This window comes from Cannabis sativa, chromosome 6 (assembly GCF_029168945.1).
Source record: "Cannabis sativa cultivar Pink pepper isolate KNU-18-1 chromosome 6, ASM2916894v1, whole genome shotgun sequence".
In the NCBI taxonomy this organism is placed as follows: Eukaryota; Viridiplantae; Streptophyta; class Magnoliopsida; order Rosales; family Cannabaceae; genus Cannabis; species Cannabis sativa.
The window spans coordinates 67,466,319-67,493,986 of record NC_083606.1 but is presented as its reverse complement, the minus strand read 5'-3'; the positions used below and the strand labels follow the sequence as shown (position 1 = coordinate 67,493,986).

The following is a 27,668-nucleotide window of genomic DNA, read 5'->3' as shown; positions in this document are numbered from 1 at the left end:
TAGCATTTAAACATTAACATTGGTAACTTAACAACAGGATTCGTCTCCCTATTTTCTTATCTTGATTAATCTTCCTTTTGTTAGTTTTAATTTTCTGCATTGTTTTATTTAATTCATAAAAAGTATTCTTTTACCAGATAGAATTAATAGTATAATTTAGTAGTAATTAGTCCAATTCCCTGTGGTTCGACCTCACCTGTGTGAGTTTACTACTTGATTGCGTATACTTGCGTAGTGATTATAAATTTCGCAACAAGTTTTTGGCGCCGTTGCCGGGGAATTGTTTAAAGATTAATATTACATAAAATTATACTAACTTCTACTTTGGTTAATTCTTTTGCTTATTTCTAATTTGTTTCTTTTAGATTAAATTTTGTAATATTATTAAAAATTAATTTTTTTTTTCTAATTTGGTTTTTCTTTTTAGTTTTAGTATTAATTTTGTTGTTTCAATTTTTTTTTTTTTTTATCTTTTTAGTACTAATTTAGTTTTATTTTTTTTTATTTTACTAATGTTTTACTTATGAGTTTGAACTGCAAGATAAATCCAGATGCTATATCTTGATGATTTTGTCCAACAACACAATGAACCATTCTATTCTGCTTGGAGGAGATTTAAAGAGCTTGGAGAGAGATGTTATCCCACTTTCTCAAGTGGATGTTTTACATGGCTCTTGTATAATGGACTTAACGATGAAACAAGAAGTTGGGTTGAGTATGGAGCAGAGGCAACTGGAGCGCCTCTATTAATGAGAGGCTATGACGTAATAGATCTATTGAATAACATGGCAGATTTTGATTACGATTGGCATTGGAATCCATCACTTCAGGGTTGGAGTCACCAATACCCACCTTATTGCCTAAATTCATCCCAACAAACAGAAAAAGAGGAGCAACTACTATCACTTCTACAATCACTTCCAGGAGAGATTAATCGCTTAACTGACATGGTGAGATCTTTATGTGATAATTCAATGACTCATGATTCAGAATGTAATAACTCCAATGATGAAAGTTATGAGAGTTGTTGGTACAATGAAGAAGGGTCATTATTTGAATACAAGGAAGATAATGAGCCTACAGTTGAAGATCAAGATCCTTGTGAAAAGGAAATAATTGAATATGAAATCATAAGTGAGGGTATGGATAGCCAAGTGAAGAGTGAGCAACAAGAAGAAGGGTTGTTAGATGAAAGTGTTGAAACTGTGACATTGGAGGATGAGGAAGAACATGACATCATTGATTCAACTGCATCAATGATATTGACAAACAAACCACCAATGGATCCATATATTTCATCAACACCATATTATATCCTCTACGAGTTTCGAAAGGCTTCTCCCCAAGCTCATCATCGAAAGTCTTGTGTTGTTGGTGTGGTTTTTGGTTCAAACTCATTACATGCCAAGCTTGAGGGCATTTTTAAAAACAACTTTCAAGTTGTCCAACATGATGCTTATTACGGGCGTCAACCGCTTGTTGATGTGGCGCTCAGGTAAGTTTCCTTTCCTTTTTCTTTAATGTCACATTGGGGACAATGTCATATTTAGTTTGAGGGGAGAGACTTAAAATTTTTAAATTCTGCATTTTAATTATCTGTTTTAGTTTTTTTGTTTTAGTTAAGGAATGGCAATAAGCTTGACGATAGTTGTATACTGCTGATTAGTGTGATGTGTTCTGAAATTGTAAAATAACTGTGTGCTTGATTCTGTTAACTCTTTGGATTAGTTTGGAAGCTTAGAAACTCCGTGTTTATACGAAAAAATACTCAATTTGTGAAAATTGTTATAATTGTTTTACGATGGGTTGTGGTAAGATTGACAGGATAGCTTAGAACTTGCATGTTTATTCTTTTGAGACGAAATCCTTGATAGTGTTCAATTGGAATATGACTTAGGCATTTGTTGGATAGTTTGAGCCTTTCAAGCCTACCGTAATAAGATGTATCCCTAGTTAACCTTTTGAGCCTAAACCTGCTATGTTTTTCACCCATCGATTTAAAAAAAAAAATTGCAACCACACTATTAATTTTTCTTCACCATTTTATCCATGATATCATAAGCTACATAATTAGTTTGGGGGAGGATAAACATTTAGTGTGAGGAAATAGTGAGAGGGAGAAAAACTTGTAAGATTGAGAAGAAAAAAAAAATTGTGTAATTCAATGTCACTGAAAAAAAAAATGGAATATGATGAAAAAAAACACAATAAAAAGTAAAAATATGTGTGAAAAAAAAAGAGAAATTTTTTTTCAGTGATGTTGAAAAATAATAGAGATGTCTTCTATCAATCTTGGTAAATTCGGGAATATTATGGGATCTTAGAAAAAAGAAAAGTAAGAAGCTTGTGGGTTCTGTTTGTGTGCTTATGATAGCTTGAGCCAAAATTGTCTTTTGCCTATCCCTGAATATCTGAGCCATATTACCCAAAGCCTTGAAAAGACCTAATGATTCCAAAGAATACTGTCAACATTAGTGGAGAAAGGTAAGCATGCAAGCTTATGAATTATCGGGCTGTGGAACTGTTGGAAAGAGTAAAACTTTTATAGCAATGTTTCACATTTGAATAAATTTTTGCAGTTGTACATAGTGTTATAAATTGAGCATCTGAGTTAATTGTTAGAGTTAGTAGGATCGAAATTCTAGTTTATGCAAGGAAGAAAACAGAGCATGAGTCAGCAGCGTAGTGATTATCTGACAGCGTAGTTAGTTTTTTTTTACCTTACTCGGGGGCGAGTAAGAATCTAGTTTGGGGGAATTTGTTAGGCTAAAATTAGTCTAAGTTTCGGGTCGTATTTTCAGTTAGTTTTCACTCTTTGTTTCTAGTTTTAGGGCTATTTTACGCTTGATTCTTTTGTTTCAGGTCCTTGGGTGTTTAAAGAAAGTATGTACAAGAATTGAGGAAAAGTGGTGAAAGAATCGAGAAGAAAAACCAAAGTTTGTGTCGTCGCTGTTCCGCCGTGATCGGGAACATGCCGCCGCGATCGGGAACATGCCGCCGCGATCGGGAACATGCCGCCGCGACGGGACCTGGCAGAGAGGATCTCGAAGTTTCAAAGTTTAACCCCGTCGCGACGGGGGCTTTGCCAGTCGCGACGGGGACCCCAGTGACGGGATTTTTGGGCAGTTTCGTAATTTCACGAATTTTAAAGATGAGAATTGGTTTAAATAGTGAGGGTTCGTGAAAATTAGGGATTATTCAGAATTGGAACCCTAGAAACAAAGGAGGAGGCTAGAAGAGCGGCTTGTGGCGACCCAGATCAATTGCTTCAACTAGTTCTTTCTCTTCTCTTTAATTTTTCTATGTTCTTTTCTATTTCAATGTTAATTATGGATTTGATTATGGATGTTTTGAACTAAACTCCTATTTAGGGAGAATGATGAATGTTGTTTAAGTTTTTCCTAGTTAATGATTAATTGCCATTCCTCCATCTTGATTGTGAATACTATTCATATTTGTGTTTAATTTCCATGTGCAAGATTGATCACCTTTTACATGTTTTATGATCTCAATTCGAAATCTGAAAAGTGAGAATTGAGAATGCTAAAATTGGATAGTCTAGGTTTTGATGTGAAACGAAAGTATTTACATAGCCTTTGTGACATTTAGATTATTGCTTAATGCTGATTTCATGTTGGTTTAATTAAGAGATTAATTAGAGAGCATGAGATTTAGAACCTAGAAGATCTGAAAAGAGCTAGGTTAATTCATAGTCTGTCATTCACTTCAAGAGAAGGATAGCATTTAAACATTAACATTGGTAACTTAACAACAGGATTCGTCTCCCTATTTTCTTATCTTGATTAATCTTCCTTTTGTTAGTTTTAATTTTCTGCATTGTTTTATTTAATTCATAAAAAGTATTCTTTTACCAGATAGAATTAATAGTATAATTTAGTAGTAATTAGTCCAATTCCCTGTGGTTCGACCTCACCTGTGTGAGTTTACTACTTGATTGCGTATACTTGCGTAGTGATTATAAATTTCGCAACATTAATCAATTTCGAAAATTGCATTTTATTTATGCAATATTTTTCGAATTTTTAATCTTGAAAAATAGATTGAGTTGTAAATTAATTATTTATTTTAATTAATTCTTGGACCAACTACAATCAATGATTTTTTCATTTAATTGATTAATTTAAAATAAATGAATTTAAAATATATATATTATTAGAAATTGAATTAACTAGTCAAAAGAAAATCTAGATAGGTAATATTTTTGCTTGAAGTATTTCTTTTCTATTTTTTTTATATTATTTTCGAAAATTGTATATTTTTAATATATACTTAATTTTTCGAAATTCAATAAATATATTCTCAAAGGAAATTTTTAAGTTGCTAATTATTTAATTTAATTCAACTTAAATTAATTTCCTTAATATTTATATTTAAGATTACTACTAAGATGGAAATAATTAATTTTATTTCAATCACCATCTAAGTACTAAGATGGAAATAATTAATTTTATTTTATTTAATTCAACTTAAATTAATTTCCTTAATATTTATATGTAAGATTACTACTGAGATGGAAATAATTAATTTTATTTCAATCACTATCTAAGTATAATTTTATAAATATTATATTAAATTCTTATTTTTTTTGAATTTTAATTCTTAATTTTGAATTTAATGAGAATTTATTTATTAGAATAATAAAGAAAATACATTATAAATAATGAGCGTTATTATTATTAAGATATTCGATCTCCATTGTGGGTTTTACACCGCGTTTGTTTTAGTGAGTAATCCTCCCTAATGGAGGAACGTTCATTAGCAATTTCGCACCGTTTAATCTCGCATGATAAGTGGTTTGTAAGTGTTTTATATGGTATAGATCACCCTAATGGTGGCGACCATATTTGACTTGCAAATTGCGAAACAATGGTAGAAGCTCATGAGATAGAATAGCCTTGACTCTCGCCTAAACGGGACAACGCTGGATTCCTCTTGATCGAATAAAAGGTTGCTAGAATGTTTAACATTTTAGATGAGCTGACAACTGTATTCAATGGATGGTAGCTTTGACTCTCGCCTAAACGGGACACTGATATTAGTTTGTTGAAAACCTTGGAAATTATTTAGGATTGAATTTTTTAAGTATTTTCTCATATTATTCCTACTTGCTATGTGCTTATAATTTCTGAATTGATTTTGTGTGTTAAACCATTATTAATTTCTATTTGTTGATTTCTATTATTTTGTAGTATCCTGTTTTTTCAAAATGAATCCCATGTTATCACTGTTGACTGAAAATAAGCTGAATGGATCTAACTTTAATAAATGGAATGAGAACATTAATATTGCTCTCATAGGAGAAAGTGCCTTGTTTACTTAACTGAGCCGTCACCTGAAGTGCCTGGGGATAATGCATCCAAAGCTGTGAAAGAAAAGTATGAGCCTTGGCAGAAAGCAAATGACAAAGCTCTATACTTTATGCTTTCTAGCATGGTTGACACCCTCAAAACTCATTTTTCTAAAACTGAGAAGGCTGCTGAAGTTATGACGAAGTTAAATGAGATATTCGGTAAGGCATCGCTTCAGCCACGCTTTGACGCGACTAAGAAGTACATTAATGCACGGATGGAACCTCATCAAAACGTGCGTGACCATGTTCTCCTCATGTCCAATTATTTCCAAGAAGCCCAGGATCATGGTGCTGAAATGGACAGTGCTACTCAAGTTAGTCTTATCTTGAATAGCCTGACTCCAGCATTTCTACCATATACATCAAATTATGTCATGAATAAGAAGGAAATTGACTTTCATGAATTAGTCAATGACCTTCAAACTTATGAAAATTTGATTGGAGGACCCAAGAAGAAAGTGAGTAAACCTCACAATCCTGGGAATGGTAATGGGACGATAAAACCTGAAGCAAATGTTGCCTCTGCTTCAAAGCCCAAATCGAAGAGGAAGTGGCACAACACCAAGAAGCGAACAAAAGCCAATAAAAAGGCTGCTCCTTCCGGTGATGCTACACTTAAAGGAAAGTGTTTCTACTGCAATAAGAAAGGTCATTGGAAACCCCAGTGTCCTAAACTTCTTGCAAAGAAACAAGGTATTTCCATTTATAAACTTTAAGAGTTTTAGTGAATTATTATCCAATTGGATTTATGATTCTGGACTAACTTTGTTTATTTGTTTTCTTCTTCTTATAGGCCAAGCTACTTGAACTCAATTGAGTTGGATCAGAAAGCTGGACCAAGGGTGAAATCGTCCAGATGAAGATGAAGCTCTTCAATTTTTTGAATTAATTGTTTTAGTTTAAAGACAATTTGGATTTCAAATTTTAGTCAGGGATATTTATCCCTGTTTCTCTCATATTGTTGCAATACTTTTTTTTTTATATTAATAAAGTTTTATTTTCGAAATTCACTATTGCAATTTATGATATTGAGCTTCATTTAATTTTATCTTCATCAATTATTACCACATTATATTTGTATGTTTGTATGTGTAAGTGTTTTTATTATTGATGCAAATTCTATAATATTTACAACTCTTCATATTACATAAACACTAGAAATTATTTCTATGTTTATCAATAATTGTTAATTCTCATACAATTATTAAGAATTTGTTTAATAAAAGGATCTTATGATCTGATAGGGGTGGAGAAAAGTTAAGAAAACTATGCAGTTCAACGATCTTTTATATCTAATGAACTCTGGATAGTATTCAACTCCACATAAACTCTATCACACTAAGAGAATCATGATCTTTACAACCTTTAGGGGTGGATCATAATCTCTATATACTTAGGGGTGGAGGTTATCCACAAGTACCCTATATGTATATTCTTAGGGGTGGAGTCCATTCCACAATTCCTATGAAACACATATCTTGTTTAAACATGGAAGTAATATAATGAGTCAGCTATTGTCAATATAAATTCTTGATCTTGATTGTATGTTCCATTTCGTTTTTACTGTTATAAGTAAAAGTTTGATACCTTTGAAAGTTCTTTGTTAAAGTTTCACACTACCTTAATTGAGTGGGAGAATTTTAAAGTTCTATACCCATCTTCATTAGGTTGACACTTGTGATAGATACTTAAGAACATTACTGAAAAGCAAATCTAACCATTCACATGGATAGGAATAGCTTATCAGAATTATGAGAATAAGATAAAGAACTCTAGTTCAGTCCATATTCGAATGACTTGAACCAAGAATTCTTAATCCTCATAAAATTTGATGGTATCTTAATTTTGATTACTTTATCTCTGGCATGTATTTTTCACTTCAAATACTAGTCTGCTATGTTGATGACTTAGTCTTGACTTAAAGTTTCAGACTAATACAAAAGTCACAACTAGGTAACTCTCCAAACAATCAGAGGTTAAAAGGATTATTTAATCAGACATCTGCTATTGAGTGGGAGCTATCTGAGATGTAATCAAATAGGGAACATTAGAAGATATACAAGAAGGATTTATGAAAGTGATCTATATGTTAGATATTAAGGAACTGTGTATCAGTTTTCCTTGTATCTCACCATCTAATTTCGAAATTCTATGAGATGGTGCTTACTTTGGGGGTGGAGGAATTATTGAATAATAATTCAAGCTTTACCAGAGAAGAATTGTAACTTGGTCTATTCGAAAATACCAGAAAGTTATATCACTGAAGAAAAGTCTACACTGTATTATCTCAATTACATATTTTAAAATATGAGAGATATGTCTTCTGTTATTTCAGATGTACTTTTAAAACAGTAAAGATTCCAGTATCCCTTGATGAGTAAAGCATATAGTAAAGGATGTTTCATAAGAGTATTTATGAACTAGTTTCCAAAAGTTTGGGTGGATTCAAATATACTACACTTGATCTAAAGATCAAGACATCAGATTGACCTATTTGCACAGTTTGTTTTATATTAGTGCAAGTGGAAGTTTGTTGGGTTTTATGCCCTAAATAAAACTCTTTACAATCTGATTAGTTATCAATATAAGAAATTTGAAGTGATTGATGTTCGCATGAATTTTACATGCTAATGGTATAATATGTTTAATATGTTTATTACATTCATACACACAAAATCAGTTAAATCCAGATCATATGTTTATTCACAATTACAGTATCGTCAACACAGTGGAATGTGATTGTGATCATATGAATCAAAAGTTTTGGTCCCTGTTGCATCAGTGTTATTGGATTTACACTAATGTGATAATCAGCGATGATGTGTACTTACACTTGGAGTAAGTGCTATGTTCTTTCCAGGACATTAGTAAAGTATACTAGTTTCGAATGTATGGAGTATACATTGGACTGGACCGATATTGCAACTAAGTAAAGATATTACAAACTTACTGTTATACATATCTTTCCAAGTCAATATCAGTAGTTGATCTTAAGATTAAAAGAATCTAAATCCTGATATGCTTAGGCTCAACTCAGGAGTGTTATTCATGTTCTTTGATTTATTAGTTAAGCCTACTTTTGGGTCAGGGTGATACGTATATTTTGGGAACATGATAGTATGATTGAGTGGGAGTGCTGAACATAAATATGGAATCTATAGCTTCTACTAGTGTATAGAAGTCAAGTGATGATTCCCTTCGAGCTTAGCAAATAGAAGTAAATGGATGAGCTCTTGTTTATAGACTAATTATTAGATCACTAAACACCATTTACAGGTAGCTAAGTGTTTTAAGGGGCAAAATACATTGAGGGGTGAGAACGGTAAAGAAATCCCATCTCGATGTAGATCATCTATATAGAGGATCTTTAAATCACAATAAGATTATAACAATGGTTAAATGAGATAGTATATTGATATCGTGGAACATACAATATGCTCTATATAAGTCTGAGAGTGCAATTCTAAGTTCTAAGAGTGGATTCAACGAAGAATTAATAAGTAGGAATTTACTTGGTAAATTTGGTTCACTTATTGGAAGCTCAGCATATAGATCCATGGTCCCCATTCTAGTTGAGAACATTCTGCTTGTAAGACTCATTAATTGATTCGTGATTGATCAATTATAATTCTAAAGTTAGACTATGTCTAATTTTATGAATTTTCACTAAGCAGGGGTGAAATTGTAAAGAAAAGAGTTTCTAGGTTTATTTATTTATTAATGGACTTTATATGTCTAATTAATAATTAAATTAAATGACAATATTATTTAATAATCTATTTTAGTTATTAAATAATTAGTTTTGGCATTTAAAAGGTTAGAATTGGAAAATTGGCGTTTTTAAAAAAATAGAGATAAAATTCGATAAAACTGCAAAATTAAGTGAGGCCCAATACCACACCATGGCCGGCCACTTAAATAGGTTTTCCAAATTAATATTTTCATTATTTTAATGCCAAATAATTCCTAACCTAAACCTAGTAGTTGCCTATAAATAGAAAGTGATGGCTCAGTCAATTCATAAGTTTTCACAAGCCTTTCTGACAGAAATTTCTCTCTTCAGAAAAACTGAGCCTTCCCCACTTTCTATACCTGGCCGAAACCATCTCTCCTCTTTTCTCCTTCATCTTTTTCGACCCTAGTGAAAGAGTAAGTGCCCACACACAGCAAGCAGTAACTCAATCATAGATTGGAAGACTGTGAAGGGTCAAACTTGAAGAAGAAGGACATTCGGGCTCAGATCTTGATTATACTCTGCTACAGAAAGGATTCAATGGTTAGAGATCTGAGTGGAGGGAGACATTAATTCCGCTGCATCAATGTAAGGTTTTCTTAACTTTATATGTGTTTAATTTATCGTTTTAGAAAGTTCATATTTAGGGTGTTTAAACAACATACTTGTGAGTAGATCTAAGATCCTGGTAAAATAATTTCCAACAGATACGTCGGGTTTGTGTAGCACTCTTTTTTAGCGAAAATAAAGTCATTACTGCAATAGTATGACATTGGGAGTAAGGCCTGAGTTTTGTTGCTCAGATGATAAGAGCCCACGTTAATTTTTTAATCATGGGATATCTCCCTTCTGCGCCAGTGAAAGTCTTGCTAATGTAGTAAATTGGGAGTTGCATTTTTTCTTGCTCTCAAATTAGTACAAAGCTAGCTGTGTGTTTTGACAAAGATAAGTAGACAAGCAACATTTCTCCTTGTTCAGGCTTTGATAGGACCGGTGGTGAGCTTAAGTATTCTTTTAAGGTTTTGAATGCATTTGACATTTTGAGTCCCGATGAAATTTTTGGTTTCCTCTTAGTAGATCGTAAAACAGTAGGCTTTTGTCGGATAGTTTTGAAATGAAATGGCTGAGGGTTGTGATCTTTCCTATTAACTTTTGAATATCTTGTATGGTCTTGGGTTGAGCTGTTGCTTGGAAAGCCTTTATTTGTTCTCGGTTGACCTCTACTCCTCGTCGGGTTACCAAGTGACCCAAAAATTTCCAAGATTTGACTACGAAGGCATACTTTGACAGATTGAGTTTCATGGAGTAAACTAGGAGGATTTGGAAACATTCTCGGAGATATTTGACGTGGTTTGAGTTGTCCTTGGATTTTACTAGCATATCGTCAATGAAGGCTTTCATTGTTAATCCTAAATGTTGGGAGAATATTCTGTTGATCATTCGCTGGTTATAAGTTGCTCCAGCATTTTTGAGTCTGAATGGCATAACTTTGTAGCAGTAAGTTCTTCTTTCGGTGACGAAAGATGTCTTTTCTCAATCGGGTGTATGCATCATAATCTGGTTGTAACTCGAAAAAGCATCCATGAAACTCATCAACTCATGCCCTGCGGTGACATCAATTAATTATCATGTCAATGTAGGGCAAAAGGAAATTATCATACTTAATTCAAGTCCGTATCATACTTAATTCAAGTCTATATATTTTCATGTCATAGAAGAAGTATTTATGACTTTATATACGTGTCAGATAATTAATCATAATTAATCACATAGTTATGGTAATAGATATTAAATCGAAAGGATTTCTATTTCATTAAAAAAAAAAAGGGGGGGATTATACCATTAAAAAATAAATAATTTTGATCATTTTTTTGGTCCCCAAAATATTGTTAATAAATGTTTGATGTATTTTTTATAAAGTAAACAAGCATTGACTTGATCAATACTATAGTTTGGTCTCTCGAAGTGCATGTCCTTATCATCACATGGCGATCTTTCTCATCACTACAATAAATTATTTTCTTAGTTAAATAAAACCACAAAATGAAAAAGGTGTACATGAGAAGACTAAAAGATAAGATACATATTATTTTTATAGTGGCTTAGAATGTATCAACCTTAAGCATTTTATCATCCCATAGGCATTTTCTTTTTCATTTAATGAAGTAAACATACACCATTTTAATTCGTACTGTGTGTCGCATGTGTTTTGATCCTCTATTATTAACAATATATATACTATTAATAAATGCACTTCACTAGATTTGGATGAGAAAAAAATTAAAATCGTTTTTTTTTTTTGTGTTTTTTTTTTTTTTTGGGATTATAGACTATAAGATCTGCTCGTTTTTAATCCCTTTCAAACTTAATTGAACTGATTTTTAGATTAGAAATTACTTCCCAATCAAAATCTATAAAAAATCTTGTCGTTTTGCTCATCTCTTGGCCAGAATTTCACTCAAGCCTGACTAGCCTTTAACCGGATCACGCGACCCGCCTCCATCCCAGCTGGAGGAAGAAGAAGACTAGCTAATTGCGAAGCCCACTCTCGCTTGAGGCGCGTGGGGGGCATATGTGGCTGCTCCTGCTGACGTCGTTTTTCGACATTTACTTTTTGCAACGCGCTTAGAATTTAATTTCTGATTTTTTCATGTTTTTTAATTAATTTTTTGACTCTGTTTAATAATTATTGTTTTTTTTTAATGATATTTATGCACTTAATAAATTATTAAAAATAATTTTTGAAGATTTTTCGAAATATGTAAATCATAGAAAATATTCTGGGTTTCTTTCCGTTCTGTTTAACATAACCACTTTCTTATTTTGATTTATCTTAACTATGTGATCTTCACCTATATTCTAATTTTTACATCTTTCAATTATTTGTTGTTTTAAAACTGTAAAACTTAATTTTTTTGATACAAAAATAATGTGTTATATAGTGAACACTTTTATTTTTTTTATTATCAAAATATATTAGAAGCAATTAATATATCTCTTTTTCAAAATTTAGCTGAAGACTTTTATATGTTGTAGAAAATATTATTTATTTTAGTTGTCTATATGTGTAATTACTTGTCCAAAACTAGTATTTACATATATTAGTTCACATTCCATAAAGTAAGTTAATATTAAATTTTTCATACTTTAATTACTTGCCCAAAAGAAATAATTTAAATATATTTATTTATTATTATTTTTTACTTGAATTAGTATATATTCTTTAACAAATTTATTTGCTCAAAAGTAATAAATTCTTAATTGATATGGATTTTTTATTATTATTATTAACATCATGAACGTAGATCATGTGTGTGTTATATTCTCACCCCAAGAGAAAGTTTATAATGGCCAATTAACTCTACAATATATTCTAATTACTTGCCTCTTATAGTTTAATCAAGTTTTAATTTTTCAGTCTCCTTTCTGTGAACAACAATAAATATTTCCATCCAAATTCTGAATGCTCCAACTTTATGGCATGATTACGAAATGTGGAAATTACTTTAAACATAATTGATTTGGACTTATGCGTGTGAGAAAAAAAAGATTGATGATCTAACTCATACCAGTATTATTGCCTATAAAACTCTTCATGCACAATGAGAAAAGTCAAATCATCTTAATCTTATTGCTATGAAAAGATCTATTCCTAAACATCTATTGAGTGGTTTGTCAAACACTACAAATTTCAAAGAGTTTTTCAATGTTGTAGAAAAAATATATGATACTGGTGAAAATGCTGAAACTGAGCATCTTATAGATAAAAGAACAACCATTAAGTATGATGAATCAAAAGGAGTACGAGATTTTATTTTGAAAATTGTGAATGTTCAGTCCAAGTTAAAAGATCATATTATTTTTCTTCCTAACTCTTACATTATTCATCGTGATCTTCATGCATTTCCTGCCTCTTTTAGTCTTATCAAGACAGCCTACAACACTTATAATAAAACATGGAGTGTCAATGACCTAATTTCTCAATTTATAGCTGAGTAAAGTAAGTTGTAAAATGAGAAGAATAAATATTCTCACTATGTTTCTCAACTAAAGTCCAATAAAAGAGAGGAAAAATAAGAAAAGAAGCAAGCACAACCAGGGGCTAAGGGAACTCAAGAAGCTAAGTGAGAGGGAGTCAAAGCTTAAAGTGGACACTTATGTTAAAGTTGACGTTACTTAAGTTGGCATATTTATTCCGGAATTACAGTTTAGAGCTAAGATTGTCTTGAAATTATTTTCTTGATTCTTACTTTTAAGAGAAATTTGCTTTCACTTCCACTTTTGGAACTAAGATATTCTTTTTTTCTTTTTGCCAATCATAATATTGATATTATGTTTGACTCTAGATTATTAGAAACTTTTTATTATCCCAATGGTCTTTTAAAGTTGTCATTGGCATTGACAATTTTAAAATCAAAGGAATATCTTGTTTATGAGAGTGTCAAATTTTGAGTTTAAAGTGTCACTGACAAGAATAATTTTAAAATCTGATACTTTGATATATAAACTCAAAATGTTTCGAAATATTCTTAAAAAACAATTAAGAAGAGTCATAAAAGTTGTTCATATTATGGTCGTTATACAGATATGCATGCATGTTGTGATTCGTACACTACCAACACTAGTACGGTAGCGGTACTGAGTGCATAATGTATAGCATACGATGTTTAAAAAGTACAGTAGGTGTTACCAACATTACTACGGCCAGGTACGGAGTGTATGTGGTATAACACTTAGTGATACTCGAGGTACGGGACAAACCTTACTAACACTTGTACAGTAGCGGTACGTAGTGCATGTGGTATAGTGGTTGTACCTTAGTGAAGAACGTTCTTACTCATCTGATTAGCCTTCTGGATATGTGTATGGGCACCTAGATACAAGTCGGTAATATACGTTATTTGTTATATGCTTTTCTTACTGAGTTTGTTGACTCACATTTGCTACTTTCATGTGTAGGTAAAGGAAAGGCGAAAGCAAAACAGGAGTGAGCTCCGAGCTTGGATAGTGATTGTACATGTCGAGACGACACGACTTGGAGTGTTAGGTCTCGGGACATCTTGGATTATATTTTGTACTCGTTGTGCGACAAGTTTATAAATGTATTTTGATAATGTTTGTAAAAGTTCAAATACGGGATCCGGTTTATATAGATAAATATATAAAAGTTTATAAAATTTATTAGTTTAAATCAAAAGTTTTAATTTGGTACGATTTTCAAGGAAAACTCTTTGATTAAGAAATGTGGCACGTTAATTAGAAAATTACTGTAGCGCTCCTAGTTATCAGGGTGTTACACGACTAGTTGATTCTATTTCTTCTCCTATACTAATTTATTGTGATAAGAATAATGTTATTTTTTTTTCGAAGAATAATTAATGAAATTAGTAGTGCTTCCAAATATATGAAAATAAAGTATCTTATTGTTAGAGACTTGGTCAAGAAAGGAGACATTGTGATAGAATAATGTATGACAAAGTCGATAATAGCAGATCCTCTAACCAAAAGATTAAGTACAATTTTGTTTAATAAACATGTTTATATGGGCATCCTATAATCTTTTGCTCCTTTAGGTTAGTGGGAGTTTCCTTCTCTATTATTTGAGAATACATTTGTATGTAATTTTTTGTTGATGTTATGAACTACTTAGTTTTTTTGTGGGCCAATAATTTTTTATTGGATGTTTATGCTTTCAGTTATGTTTTGTTATATTCTTGAGAATAATTGAATTGAAATCATGTAGTTCATATTTTGTTGTGATTAATAAGTTTATTTGTTTAATAAAAATAATATTTTGTTGGCTTAATTTTTTAAGCATGTTTAGTGACAATGACTTATTTATTAAGTAATAAATGTATGGTTAATTTCACTGGTTGATTTATTAAGCATCACGGTATCAGTGAAATTAAGGACTTATAAGGATATTATGTTATTATAAATTGATTACATGTTGAACATAATTCCTTACCACAGTACTAAACTTATGTACCATGTCGATTTAATAATTTAGTATTTATGATTATGATTGTCTTTTGTTGATTTGAAAATAATATGATTGTCATAGTTCAATATCAAAAGTTAAATATATGGAGTTGTAAAGTCCTTTTTTGGCAAGTTAGGTGACAAAATAATTTTTTCTTTTTATGGTAAGATTGCTATGCATTCATTTTCGAATTCTTACCTCTTTTATTCGGTTATTAGTTGCCATTTTCCTTGTTTGGAAAGTTGCACTTTCAGCTGAACTTTCCTTTGTTGAAAACTTCTCAAAAGAGAAGGAATTCTCTTTTGGAAAGTTGTCTTTTTTAGGGAAACTTTGTTTATTGCCTTTTCCTTATTGATTTCGATTGTATCTTGATACAATCAGAATATCTAATCTGTTTTTGGCAGGAATCAAGCATTGAAAGAAGATCAGACCCGTTTTTAGTAAGTTTCCCGTTTCTGGGCAGATCTACTTCGTCAGCATCCGAATCTGATGTAGCAGATCGTGTTTCTTTTGGAAAGTTTTTGTACAGCTGCTAATTCGAACTTGTGGTTGCCTCTTTGGTTTCTATGATCTATAAATAGAGCCTAGAGAGCAACCATTCAGATTACCTCTTCCATTATTCATTTTCTACATTTATCTTTTGAGAGAAGAGAGTCTTTCTTTGTTTTGTGAGAGCCTAGTTGTTCATCTAGGTTCTAGTTGTTCTATTTCTGTTCTTACTCTATCCTAGAGGTTGTGAAGAACTACTTGACTGAACAAGAGATTGGTCTTCGGGAGAAGACTTGATAAAGCCTTACTTCGGGAGGAAGTAAGCACTTGGTCTTCGGGAGAAGACTTGTTGAAGCCTTACTTCGGGAGGAAGTAAGCACTAGGTCTTCGGGAGAAGACTTGTTGAAGCCTTACTTCGGGAGGAAGTAAGCACTCACACTTCAAAGACGAAGGGAGTTCGGGCTTGAAGGTGTTTCAAGAAGTCAGATTCATAAAGTGGATTACAAAGGATTGCGGCAATACTTTAGAGGGAGTCTAAACTTGTTTAAGTCAATTGTCTTTGTAATTTTGATACTTTATTAATTGATTTCATTCTCTGGGCGTGGCCCCGTGGACTAGGAGTGTTCGGGAGAACACTGATACCACGTACAAATCTCTTGTGTCAAGTTATTTATTTTTCTGCAAATATTTTATATTACGTTCGGTTTCTTTGTAGCGAGAATTACTTCTATTTCTTGCAAACTCTTACAGTTTTTATATTTTCTTATATATAACTGACATTTGCAAAAACACGGTTTTTCAGGAGTTATCACTTAGACTGAGTTTGTAAGTCTTAACCAGATTATGAACTACAAATTTCAACTTGTCAACTGAATAGGAAGAAGATGAATTGGGTAATTACATTAAGAAGTAAAACAAAAGATAGTTGAGGATCATAATAGTCCTAATTTTTTATTGTTTATTCCTCAATTTTTTTGTTATTGTTTATTTATTTATTTTCTTAAAACTTTTGATAATTAATTGATTAAGTAGAAATAAAAAATTAACTAATTGGTAATTGATGATCAGTCATTGTGAGACAATATTTAATTAGTTTTACGAAGATTTTATTACAAATTATGACTGTGTACACTTGCGCACAACTATTAAATACTAAGCAGATTGATCTCTGGTTAAAATATTACAAAAATGATGTGAAAAAAAAATTAAAATAAAATATTATATTTTTGAATGAATGGAGATATATAGGACCTTTAAAGAATGCTATTATTAGATATGCTCTAAGATAGCACTCCCAGAGAAATTATAATTCAATTTGTGAAACTATATTATTGACAAAAAATCTTATATAATTCCATATTTATATTCATAAGAGTATGTCTCACCTAGGACTCTCTTTTTTTCACAACATTCCCAAGAGAAGGGACAATGAAGAAGTGCTTAATTTTGAGGAGCGTAACACCTAAGCATGTTTCAGGCATGGCATGCATCAATGGATGTGATGTTTGTCTAGACCAAAAAGAAGATAGTGGAGTTACTATTCTGAAACACTCACAAACAAAATATACTTTCTCCTTTTGGAGAGATATTAACTAAGATGCCATGCATAACACTTCTCACCACTACCCATCATCCATTTAATTTACACCTAAATCATGCACCCACATTAATGTAGAAGACAACCCACAACAACTTTACCATAAAAGTTACACCTCTTACTAATATCATAAACATTGCTTTTGCTTTTTCTCTCAAAATAAAATGAATATTGTTCATTTCAAAAAATGGTCTTCACATCTATCCCCAAAATAATTTGTAGTCATTCCACTGAAGGGGCATGATATATCTAGAGTGTAGTAAATATTCAACCACTTTCTTCCCATGCATTGATGATCATGAAGCAGGGATAATTGAGATATAATAGGTAGCTTTGGACCCAGTTATATCATGTATATATCTTCATATAGTTGATGCAAGAGTCTAATATTATTTTGCCCTATTATACTCCATATGACTTTCGTTTATCTTTATTTATTATTTTATACGTATAATAGTGTTTAAGTATTCCTATTAGGTACCAGTGGTGCCTAGCACCTTCTCGAAATGTCACATTACGATTGGTTAGTGATACTCTCTAAAAGCTATTATATTAAATTATATGGGACTCGATACTTAGTTGGACCAATAGCGATATTGACACGTAGGAGGGTGCTAGGCACCACTGGTGCCCTTTAGCATTTCTCTATTTGAAATTAGTTAATTGGTCGTGTTTCGTTTCGTGTGCAGTAAGGGTATTTATTGGATCTTTAATTATTTATTAATATTAGATTTTGCCATTTGATCTAATTTAATTGAGTTGAGTCATTCGATCTGATCCGATCAAATAGATATATTTAGATCGGTTCAAATCATTGAATGCATTAATTGGTTTTCTATTTGATTGGATTAGATCCATCCAATCTATTTTAGCTACTATATAAGTTGATTTCATTAAAAAATATAGATATAAAAAAACATAATTTAAAACCTAATAATCCAACATACATAATAAACTTTAGTTTAGTCCAACCTAATTTTCAAGATCACATAATAAAATTGTTGAAAAATAAAACTTATTCAATATGCATTAATAATTTTATTAGCTTTTAGGAAGATGATAATTAATATTTTAGATTTAAGGTTTTTTTTTTTTTTAAAAAAATAAGTGTTAAATATATATTAAATTAATTAATATATTTTTTAAAATAAAATATATAAAATTTTAATTTAAAATTATATAAATATAATTGGAAGGATCGGTTCGGTTCAGTTATCTATTAGATCGGATGTTCCATCCAACAACCGATCCAATCCGATTGGATTTTCAAAATTTACATCTGATCTGATCTGATCCAATTATGATTGGATATCCAATTCTATTGGATCAACTGAGATTGGATCGATCGATTAATGTAATTAGATTGGATGGCTTTCTGCAGATTAAAAGTATGTAATTGTTTATAAAAATTTTAAATTATATACATAAATATTAATTAATTGACAATAAAATTATATCAAATAATTTTAAATGTATAGTTTAAAATATATATGAAAAATATAATAAATTCATATAGAACTCTAATGAATTCTCAAGAAAATATGTCATACGGTTTCTTATATAAAAGAGAAACCACACAATATATCAAAAAAAACAAAGAAATATCTTCAAATGTACGTTCACTATAAGAAAATCAATTTTTACCACCGAAACTACTAAATTGCACCCACAAAAGTTAACATTTACCGGAGCATCTACTAGTTTCGCCGACAATAAAGAGGGTTTTATTTGGCATTATGAAATAGGCTCTGATAATCACGAGAGTAGGGAAAAATTACTTTTTTAATCGTTAATCAAAATAACTCCCTAATCATTATTCAAAATATAAAGTTACACTTTAATTCATTGAAAACCTATATCTAAATTATATGTGGAAAAATCTAGAATAAGACTACAATATTACCAAGAAAAGAAAAAAGAAATAATAGAGAGAGACTAGTAGTGTTTTTCATTTATTTATTTTTCTAAAGAAATATATGACGTGATATGTGAAATGATCTACCACGTTCATAGTACTAGCCATAGCCATGTGAATACAACATTTTTTTTCTTCTAAAAATCTATCTACTTTACTCCAATAGAAATTGTACCATTTTGTCTATTCTTCAACGGTAAGAAGAATGTAAAAAACCACGGCCAACCAACTCTCAACCACATCATAAAAATCACAAATAGTACCATGTAACCACTTGACTACTCACATATGATGCATGTAAATCAACTTTCTAACGTATGAAATCCTACCCCAACCTAAGTACATTTTCTCTTTCCCATAACACCTCAAAACATACACACACACTCACAAACACAACCTTTATGATTAGTCTTACCCATAATATCATCATATATTTCTCAAACCCCACATTATCTCCTTCTTTCTCTCCAACTATTCTCCCATGGAGAAAAAAAACCACCTCAAAGATGATACTTTTTTGCAGCACCCAATTCTCATTCTCTTAGTTCTTGTATTGGGTTTGGTTATCATGGACCCTTTTCAAATGGGCCCTGTCGGAGGGCTTGAGTTCAGGCCTGTCAAGCACAACATTGCTCCTTACAAGCAAGTCATGAAGAATTGGCCCAGAGACAACCAGAGCCGGCTTGGGCTTGGGAAATTGGAGTTTGAGGGTGAAGTTTTTGGGCCTGAATCTTTGGAATTTGATCATTTGGGCCGTGGCCCATATACTGGGTTGGCCGATGGACGCATTGTTAGGTGGATGGGTAAGGATGTTGGATGGGAGACATTTGCTCTTGTAACTTCAAATTGGTGAGTGGTTTTGGAAATTATATTCACTGTTTATTTTTATATTTTTTTTTTAGATTTTTACACCACATACTTAAATTTGTAACTTTGTTATTTTTTTGACTGTGGGGCGGAATTTTTTTCAAAAAATACTGTGTTTGTTTTCAATAATAAATTTTATATTGTGTACTGTGTTAAGTTTTCACAGTTGTTGTACGATTATTTTTTAGTTGTTCAACTGTTGTTTTAATTATTCTGTTTTGCTGTTTTACGGTTGTTTTATAAAAAGTCAATAGTTTTGTAAAAAATTCCGACCACAGAAAAATTGTAAACTTTTGTCCAAAATACAGTATTTTTGTAAAACCCTATTTTTTTTTATTATTTTTTAATTTATACCCAGTTTTATAGATCATATCTCTACTATGTGTTTTAGGGACTCTAATTTTTATAAATTATGTAACATTATATTTAGTACTTTAATTATAAAAAAGATTATTTATTAATTAGCAAATGTGTAGGCTTTTTTTTAGATAGCCACATTTCTCACTAACCTTAATTAGTCTTTGTTAAAAACTTATTAGAAATTTGCGGTCTTAATTTATATTGGTTTACTATAATGATAAATATATAAATGAATGTTAGTTTTAGGTATAGCTAATTGTAGTGAATTTGATTTGAGTGTTGAAAGGTCAGAGAAGCTTTGTGCAAAAGGGAATGAATCAACAACAAAAAAGCAATGGAAAGTAGAGAAGAGATGTGGTCGGCCATTGGGGTTGAGATTTGATAAAGAGAGTGGGAAATTGTACATTGCAGATGCATATTATGGGATTCTTGTTGTTGGGAGTGAAGGAGGTGTGGCCACTCCTTTGGCTACCCATGTACATGGAAAACCCATTCTCTTTGCCAATGACCTTGACATTCACACCAATGGCTCTATTTTCTTCACCGACACTAGTAAGAGATACAACAGAATGTAAGTAACAAAAAATTTGTATACTATATATAAATACACTATAAAAAGTGTCACTTTTATCAGCACAGTTCGTTAATGCGTAAGTAAAAATAATTTTTACTAGCACATTTTGCAAACTGCACTGGTAAAAATGTCAAAGTTTTATCAGCGCACATTTGCAGTGGCTAAATCTAACTTTTACCATCACATTTACGCGATGGGAAAAATTATTTTTGCTAACGCTTTTTATTTTGTGCTGCCAAAAGTTCTAATACCAACGTTGATTCGCCAACCCCTTTTGTCAACACATTAGAAGTAAATTTCATATTTTACAAGCGCAATATCAAATTTTTGCCAACATATTTAGTCACATGTCTTGTAGTGATAGTAATACAGATGGGTCTACCTATAGCTTTCTTTTATAATTGAACAAAAGTTATGTTCAGCTTTAATAATTAGATTAATTTGTTGAAATATCAAAAAAATTCTTTTAAAAAAATTAAAGATAATAAAATATATAAATCTAGAATGGAGAATATATTAAACAACTAGAAATATATATTAAGTAATTGTTTTTCTTGATTTTGTTAAGGGACAAAATCAAAAGCCAGCAAAGGTGTTTTCATGTTTATAAGAAAACAGGACTAGTCTCACCTGTATATTGGGGCCATTGGTCACAACTATAACCCTATATGTTTAAAGAAAATTTAAGAGATAAAAGTAGAGTGTAAAAAATGATTTTTTTCGATAATAAAAAAAAATACACCAAACTATAACATGGTATTTATAATAATATTTGGTAACTATTAGTGTAATAAAAATAAATGTGTTTGGGAGAAAAATAAAATTTATCCTCTTAAAATTGGAGAGAAATTGAGTATGGACAAAGATAAATATGTAAATTACTAATTAGCTTCACTATTAATTATTAAAATTAAAATTATACAAACAAAACAGTAACTTTCATATTTGAACTTTTTTTTTTCTTGTTTACCAAACAATAGAAAAAAAAAATATATATATTTTCTTTTATTTCCTTCATAATTTCTTACTTCATTAATGATTATATCTTCTACTTTAAAATATTAACTTTTCGGTTATAAATATTACTATGTTGGTCAAAATATTTTGTCTAATTTAAACCATGATCAAGTGATGAAATAATTAGTCAATGATATTAGAATAATTTGGCAAATATATAATGTTATTGGAAATTTTCATGACAATAATGAAAATTTTAATTTTAATTAATTTTAATCTTAATTTTAGGGATCATTTCTATATATTATTGGAAGGAGAAGCCACTGGAAGACTTCTGAGATATGATCCTCCAACTAAAACAACTCATGTTGTGCTAGATGGGTTGGCTTTCCCTAATGGAGTTCAAATATCAAGAGACCATACTTTTCTCCTTTTTACAGAGACCACCAATTGCAGGTAATAATCACTTTCTCTTTATTCTCCAATCTCACACTCATCAGTCAAAGTTAATTATTATTAATCAACTACATGCATGTCCACAATCCATGTGTATTTTTATTTGTATGTGTACGAGTACAAATCTTCAACTATACATTACCATTATTATTATAGCAGAAATGCTAAAGGGTACCAGTGGTGTCTAGCACCTTTTTATGTGTCAATATTGTTATTGGTCAATTAAATATCGGGTCCCATATAATTTAATATAATAGTTGCTAGGGAGTATCGCTAACCAATCGCAATGCGACATGTCGAGATAATGCTAAGCACCACTAGTATCTTATAGCAATGCTCTTATTATAGCTTTCCATATCAATGCATTTACTTTTTTATCAACATTATTCACTTCATGCCTTTAAATTAGCACACAGTCAATAAATATATACCTAACTTTGTTGTAGATAGTTAAAGTACTTCCAACCATATTTTATTCTATCTTTTAAACTATCTAAACCAAAATTTCATTTTTTTTATTTTACTAATACATAAACATTACATTATACATCAATTTTTCTATCATTTAAATAATAAAATATTATTATATTATATTTACACTTACAACTAAACTAAAAAAGATATCATGAAAGTAATAAAAAATTATAGCTAAGTACCTACTCAAACTTATAAATCGCATAGTAATATTTATTTAAGCACTCCTAACAACACTTTATCTTTTAAAATACTTTACTAAAATTCAATTATCTATTTTAGCTCACACTTTTACGTTACACCATATATAATTATTCTTATATTTTTCTCTAAATTATTTAAATAATATATTTATAATACACAAATAATAAAATATTATATATTACATAATATTTATTTATTTTTACTAAACAAAATATATCATAAAAATAATAATAATAATAAAAAAAAACTATAACTAAGCACTAAAACCTAAAATTCTCTTACTACATTTAGCTAAATACTATTCATAACATAAATTTTTGACATAGTAGAAAAGTTTAGCTCATCTATTGGAAAAGGAAATTTAATTTTTAGCTTTTTCTTAACCTCCCAATAAATGCTTCATTATAGCTAATAAGAGCTAAAAAAATAGCTAAGAGGTTAAAGTGCTCTTAATTTTTTAGGTATACCTCATTCTAAACTCCAAAAAATCTTTAGCTAAGTGCACTTAGCTAAGCTTTAAAGCTTCTCTATTTATTATTTTAATATTCTTTTTTGTACTTAATTGTCTTAACCTCTCCCAAATTAGCATTTGTTTTTTTTATGATTATAATTTTAATTAATAAAAATATAATATTTAAATAATGTGGTAAAAAATATAGGAATTTTTTCATTAATATATACACTTCAATTTTTTTTTTATTTTTTATATATTTTTACGAAATTTCACATAAAACCCCTATTGCAACTAACAGAGCAACCTAAATCACAACCAAAATCCGTATAGCAACCCACATAGAAATTACCGGAGAAACCACCTTAGAAATTCAAACCGTAAATTTAAAAAAAAAAAAAAAAAGTTAAAAAATAGTATATAATTATGGGGTAATTTCCCAAGAAAATATATAGAAATTAATATATAGTGTAATGTAAATGTGTGAGGTAAAATACAAAAAGTAAGAATTTAGGGAAGTATTTTAAATAAGGTAGAGAAGCTATTGGGACTGTTTTGAATTAGCTAAAAATTTGAGCTATTATAGCTCACTATTGTACATGTATTTTGGACACTTTTTTTTCAAAAAAAATAAAAACTCTAATTAGTTATATTTTTACTTTTGTAATCATTTTACATTATTTATTGAGAGTGTTGTAATTTGGTTCTAGTTTCATGAATAAACTATCCTAAATTTTGAATGAAATTCTTTTCTAACTTAGCACCAAATATTTATTGTTTTAATTTGATGTAGGCTAATGAAATATTGGCTAGAGGGACCTAAAACAGGACATGTGGAACCAATTGCTAATTTACCAGGATTTCCAGACAATGTGAGAATAAATGAGAATGGTCAATTCTGGGTTGCTATAGACTGTTGTCGTACTCCAATACAAGAAATTTTAAGTCATAATCCATGGATAAGAAGTGTCTATTTTCGTTTACCAATCAGAATGAGTTTCTTAGCTCGACTAATGGGGATGAAGATGTACACTGTAATTTCACTCTTCAACGAAATGGGAGAGGTTGTTGAAGTTCTTGAGGATCGAAAAGGAGTGGTGATGAAACTTGTGAGCGAAGTTAGAGAAGTGAAAGGAAAATTGTGGATTGGAACAGTGGCTCACAATCACATTGCCACTCTCCCTTACCCTTAATTAGATCGATCTTATTTTGATGAATTAATGGAGTTTAATTAGGATAATGAGTATTTTTCTTTGTTGTTTATATTTTGTTGTCTAAAAAGGTTATCTAAAAAATTTAAGGATGGATTGACTTATGACTTATGTAACAATATGGATGATTTGAAGAATGACTTAGAATTCATATGTTTCTCGTAGTTTCTTCTTCGTCATTTGTGTTTAATAAGTAGTTGTTCCTTTTATTTTTATCTTTATTTTTTAAAAAATACTAATGTGATTTTTTTAGTACCTACTATTTAGTGGTTCATAAATTGTGGAAAGGATATTTAATTATTAGAAATTTTGACATATATATAAAGGGGTTTTACTGTAATTTTACATACTATAAAATCTTTTACTTTTATTTACAATAAAATTTATGATTAAAAATAAAAAATATTATAATTAATTACAAATCATCATTCATAATTTTATATATTATGGTTAAAAGATTATCACTAAAGACATATTTTTTTGTATATTATACATTTAATCAATTACATCGAATTTGTTAATGACACCATCAACATCAAATTTTAAAATATAGGAGAACTCCTTAGAAGATATTGAGTAACACATGTTATGATCTTTTTTTTTTTTTTTTGAAATGAAATAGCAACTTCGTTAAATTAGCATTTTGAATACAAAAGAATCTGAAGATTAGATGGGATCTAATACCCAAGAATGCTACGACCAGATAGATACCGAGAGTACCTAGCAGGATAGCAACATAGTAAGCATTTCGGTTTGCAGATTGTCTAACAAAACGTAAATGAATGTTTAGTAGAGAGAAAAATAGAACTTTACAATCATTAATAATCAAACCAAAGACAGAAGACAATAGCTTAAACAACAAGCATGCTATCAATATCGATCTCTACACCTTTCCACTGCTTTTATTCAACTTAGAGCTTCTTTGATACCCATGGCTTCAACTACTTCAGCTGGGTAAAGACCTCCATGGTACTTGACCTTTATGTGTATAGGTCTACCGAGACTGTCACGAGCCACAACCCCAAAGCCATATGAGTTTTCCTTCTCAAACAAGGCAGCATTGACATTGATCTTGATAATATCCATGTTCAGTTTAGTCCAAAGCTCAGCTTGATCATCCATGTTTCCAAGAAACAAAGATGATAAGATTTATCTTGAGCATTTCTCCAATGATCAAGAGTTGTAGTTGCCGATACAAGAACTCCGTTAACAGAAGAACAATTCTATTTCCAAACTTTTTTTTATTTCTAGCTTTCCACACGAAGCCCAACACACTATAATTGCAATATATGCATATAGTTTCAATAGCCATTGTTGAGAAAAGCTTCTCCATCCAAGAACTAAACGTGAGTGGAGAGTTAGTGCTAAAAGCACCAAATCTTAACCAACAAGCAACAGCAAAAGGGCATTCGAGAAGAGCATGTGAAGTGGTTTTAGCCTAGCTAAGAATGACAGGTAGAACAAAGATGGGAGATACTCACATGTTTTTTGATAAAATTGAGACATGTAGAGAGGCGGTCAGTCACTGCTCGCCAAATGAAATTTTTAACCTTTGGTGGAATTTTAAGTTGCCACAAATTTTTTCAAAAACCAAAATTATATACTCCTAGTCGTGCTATTTTTTGAACTTGCAACAGCTAATATGCACTTTTTACTGAGAAGTTGTTGTAGTTCTCACCAAACAAAGACCAGCAGTCATTTTCAACATTCGAACTCAAAGGAATTCCAAGTATTAGATCAGTATCACAGATCCTAGCTACGGAAATCAGTGGCAAATAGGCGATAAAACATGCTGGTTTTGTAGCCCATGATTTGAAGAAGTCACAAAAAGATTAGCCCTGTGCGTGAGCCAAGGATGGTTCAAGATACTTGTGGACGTACCTGATCGAATAGTACGATGAGCCCTGAGTTTTACTAATTCTTGAGCACTCAATACTAAACCAGATGAAGCTTGGATTACGGCCTAGATCAGCGGTGAGGTAATCAGAGTGAGGGAAGTACCGTGCTTTGTAGACTCAACTTGCAAGAGATTTGAGATTACATAAAAGACGCTAACCTTACTTAACAAGCATCGCAAGATTAAACTTATTCAAATGCTAAAACCCCATGCCTCCTGAATATTTATGAGTGGCCATACGATCCTTAGACATCCATGTAACACCATTTTCCTTACTTGAACTCGTTTTTCACCAAAAGCGGGCCATTAACTTGTCTATTTAGGGACTAAAAAGATACTTATGGCATAAGTTGGAAGTGATTAAACAATGATTTTGAGGAGAATCTCCTTACCTGTCCGAGAGAGAAACTTGCCATGCCAATTGTTTAACCGATTGGTAACTTTATTTTTGAGAAAGCCAAGTATAAAGTTCATATTATGCCCAATAATATTTGGTAAGCCTAAATAAAGGCTTTCTTATGTAGCTTCCATCATGCCAAGAGTTGAGAAAATATTATTACAAAGAGTATGATTTGTGTTTGGACTGAAAAAATATTTGACTTCTCAACATTGATCTCTTGGCTAAAAGTAATCTCAAATGAATGGAGCAAATTTACCATACTAGTAGCAGCCCTTTGAGTGGCTTCTACAAAAAGATATGAGCATATGTAGAAAGAAATGATTGATTTTGTTTTAAATTATATTTTTTCTATGTATAATAATAGAATATAAATTTAGTCTATGTTTTAAAATATATTTATACCATATATATTAAATTCTTAAATTACTCTTTTTTTGCATTATAATATTAATTGCATATATAATTTTAAAAAATATATATATAAATATATGTATGGATTGAATTAGATTGATTATACTTTTATATATCAATTAATATTCAATCTGTACAAGTGCAGATTTTAAATTTTCTAATCAATCCAAATCACATAAGTGTGGATATTTATATTTTGCAAATTGAATTAAATTGAATTGTACCAATTAAATTGGATCGAATATTTTATCAACACTCATCTAAAGGTACAACACTCATCTAAAGGTACGCACTATTCAAATTTGCTAACCAACATAT

The 27,668-nt window shown here is 30.6% G+C and overlaps 1 protein-coding gene across 1 annotated transcript; it reads left to right on the top strand.

The window, feature by feature from the left end:
• Positions 1 to 19,264: 19,264 nt before the first annotated feature.
• On the top strand, positions 19,265 to 24,806 carry LOC115724889 (protein STRICTOSIDINE SYNTHASE-LIKE 13). Its single transcript, XM_030654255.2, has 4 exons — positions 19,265 to 19,937; positions 20,602 to 20,886; positions 22,135 to 22,302; positions 24,225 to 24,806. Exons 1-4 carry the CDS (start codon positions 19,570 to 19,572, stop codon positions 24,622 to 24,624), a joined length of 1,221 nt encoding a protein of 406 aa, XP_030510115.1. The 5' UTR covers positions 19,265 to 19,569; the 3' UTR covers positions 24,625 to 24,806.
• Positions 24,807 to 27,668: the final 2,862 nt, after the last annotated feature.